The following is a 2,608-nucleotide window of genomic DNA, read 5'->3' as shown; positions in this document are numbered from 1 at the left end:
ACAATAAGGAATACAAAGTAAAATAGTCTAAGTGTATCATTATCTATATGAAAGAATACATGAATAATATTACCTCCGTCTCATATTTATTGTCCACTTTTGACTTTTGAAGTCATTATTCTTCAACTTTGACCTTAAATATTTCTTATTTTGATACATAATATTTGATGCAAAATATATGAATGGATTGTATTTCAAATGTATTTCATTGTTCTAAGTTTCATAAAGTAATATATAACACAAATAAAAATATTTAAGATCAAAGTTGACGAATAAAGACTTCAAAAGTCAAAAGTAGACAATAATTATGGGACGGAGGGAGTATATACAAATGTAAAACGTGCTATGTGTTAATACAATGTTTTCACTTATAAAAAACCAACTTAAAATTGTTTTGATTGTCCTCAGGAAAAAATATATTAGCTTTTCATGGAATTTATTATACAATGTATCAAGATAAAATGTTTTACTTACTACTAGAAAACTATATTGCTGGAAATATATAGGAAACAAAAAGTTTGCTGACAAAACTAATTTCATTGGAAAAGCAGTCATAGGAAACATTTTGCGACAATGGGCATGTTCGGTAAAATTAGTTCGTAGCTGGTAGCTTGTAGCGTTAAGTAACATTTGGATTTGGAGCGTTTGCTTAAACTAAACGCTAGAAGCCTGTAGTGCCAAACAAGACTTTCTATTCAAAACACAGCGTTTTGTCAAACGCTAGAAACTAGAAGCTCTCAAACGCTCTCAATCGCTCCGTGCCGAACACACCCAATGTTTCTGCAAATATATGTCTACGAAGTACCGACACACTTCCCACACATCACATTTTCATGGATATTTGACGCGACCAAGACTAAAGATGACACTATATGGTGACAATATTTCCAATAAATTTCCAAATTGGGCTCTATTTTTGCAAAGCATTTTCAACAAAAATTGCAGTCTAAAAAATTGTTGGACGGTAAGAAACTCAGACAACAAAAACAATGTTATTTTAAACCTAAGAACTATTTTTTCGCATGTATCTAAAAACTTTTTAAACATATTAAAAATTAAATGTATTGATTAAAAAAACAATATTTTCATAGTACATAACTTGATATACTACATATCAAGATATAAAAAACAATATCTTTTGCTATAGAAAAGCAAACTCATTTTGGGTGAACTTTTTAGTCGTCATGTGCTGTTAGTAATAGTATATGTGATTATTTTCGTAGTTTTACTCTTTCAGTTATGTCCACCGACGGCCAAATGCAAGTGAGTAAAAAGTAATGTTGTCCTACAATCTTTGTCTCGAGGAAAAGTAAAAAGTACTTATTGATAATTCAAGATCATATAGCCCACACTGCCGTACATGGTCGGCATTTACAGTTATAGGTTTTGTGACACATTTAAAATCGAATTCAATTCCATCATCTTATGAAGTTAAATGGAAAGCTTACCGTTAATTAGTGAAGATTATAAATCAAAGGTGTTGAAGGTTCCATTAATATTAAATCAACCTTCCAACTAACCAATTCATTCACAATCACATATGCATGGACAAGAATCCCTATAAATACGCGTAACCTTTGAGAACGTTTCTTGCACCAATCACATAACAAGTAAACATACAAGTTTCCTACAACTTTTGTGCTCCTATATTAGAAAAATGGCGAGGATGGTGATGATGGTCATATGTGTAGTGGTGACTTGCATGGTGGTGGCGGCACCCTATGCAGAGGCTATTACATGTGGTCAGGTGGTAAGCAGTTTAACTCCATGCATTGGCTACCTAACAAACGGTGGTGCTGTGCCACCGGCATGTTGCAGTGGGGTTAAGGCAGTCAATAGCGCTGCAAAAACAACCCCTGATCGTCAGACGGCTTGTGGTTGTATAAAGAGTGCTTCTGCAAGCATGTCCAACATCAATGCGGGAAACGCTGCTAGCCTCCCCAACAAGTGTGGTGTTAACATCCCTTACAAGATCAGTCCAAGCACTGATTGCTCCAAGTATGTTCAAATATATGTTTATCTTTATTTTATCGGTTTCAACTTTGAAAACTCATCTACCGGGTTAAATATTACATGAGCACACACATTAACTGTATTGATTTGGTTTTTGCAGGGTGCAGTGAGTCCGAGATGTTTATGCACGTTTGGAAGATTTGAAGCATATATATCTAAATTACAATAATTAAAGAGAGCACTATTTTTGTTTAAAAGTTATATATGTTACTGATATATGTCTCTATGATTTGTACTGCCTTTTGACATAAAATAGTGTTCTTGTTATATTTGTGATGTCATCATCACCTTACTTATATACCTCCCTCCCGTTACTTTCCTCTGTCATTTTCACACCTGCAAAGGCATATGTAAATTCACATGTACCGATGTACTTGAGCATCATTTTGCTGGATCTCATTTATATAGAGGTCCAACTAAAACATTAAAATATCATACTGTACATGTCATGAAATAACGGATCCAGAAGATAAAACTAGTATAAATGTAAAAAAAAAAAATGTCCCAAAGACTCTGGATTAAAAATAAATAAATTGAACGGTGTCATAGCTAGGTCCTCTCGTATAATTAAAAAGATTAACAACAAAAAATAAAT

The 2,608-nt window shown here is 33.2% G+C and overlaps 1 protein-coding gene across 1 annotated transcript; it reads left to right on the top strand.

The window, feature by feature from the left end:
* The first annotated feature begins 1,542 nt into the window (after positions 1–1,542).
* On the top strand, positions 1,543–2,309 carry LOC145095109 (non-specific lipid-transfer protein-like). The gene is made up of 2 exons (XM_079033051.1): positions 1,543–1,998; positions 2,114–2,309. Exons 1-2 carry the CDS (start codon positions 1,658–1,660, stop codon positions 2,121–2,123), a joined length of 351 nt encoding a protein of 116 aa, XP_078889177.1. The 5' UTR covers positions 1,543–1,657; the 3' UTR covers positions 2,124–2,309.
* Positions 2,310–2,608: the final 299 nt, after the last annotated feature.

Source organism: Lactuca serriola, chromosome 1 (assembly GCF_051521515.1).
Source record: "Lactuca serriola cultivar US96UC23 chromosome 1, Lser_US96UC23_V15, whole genome shotgun sequence".
Lineage (NCBI taxonomy): Eukaryota > Viridiplantae > Streptophyta > Magnoliopsida > Asterales > Asteraceae > Lactuca > Lactuca serriola.
This window is presented reverse-complemented; position numbering and strand designations above follow the sequence as displayed.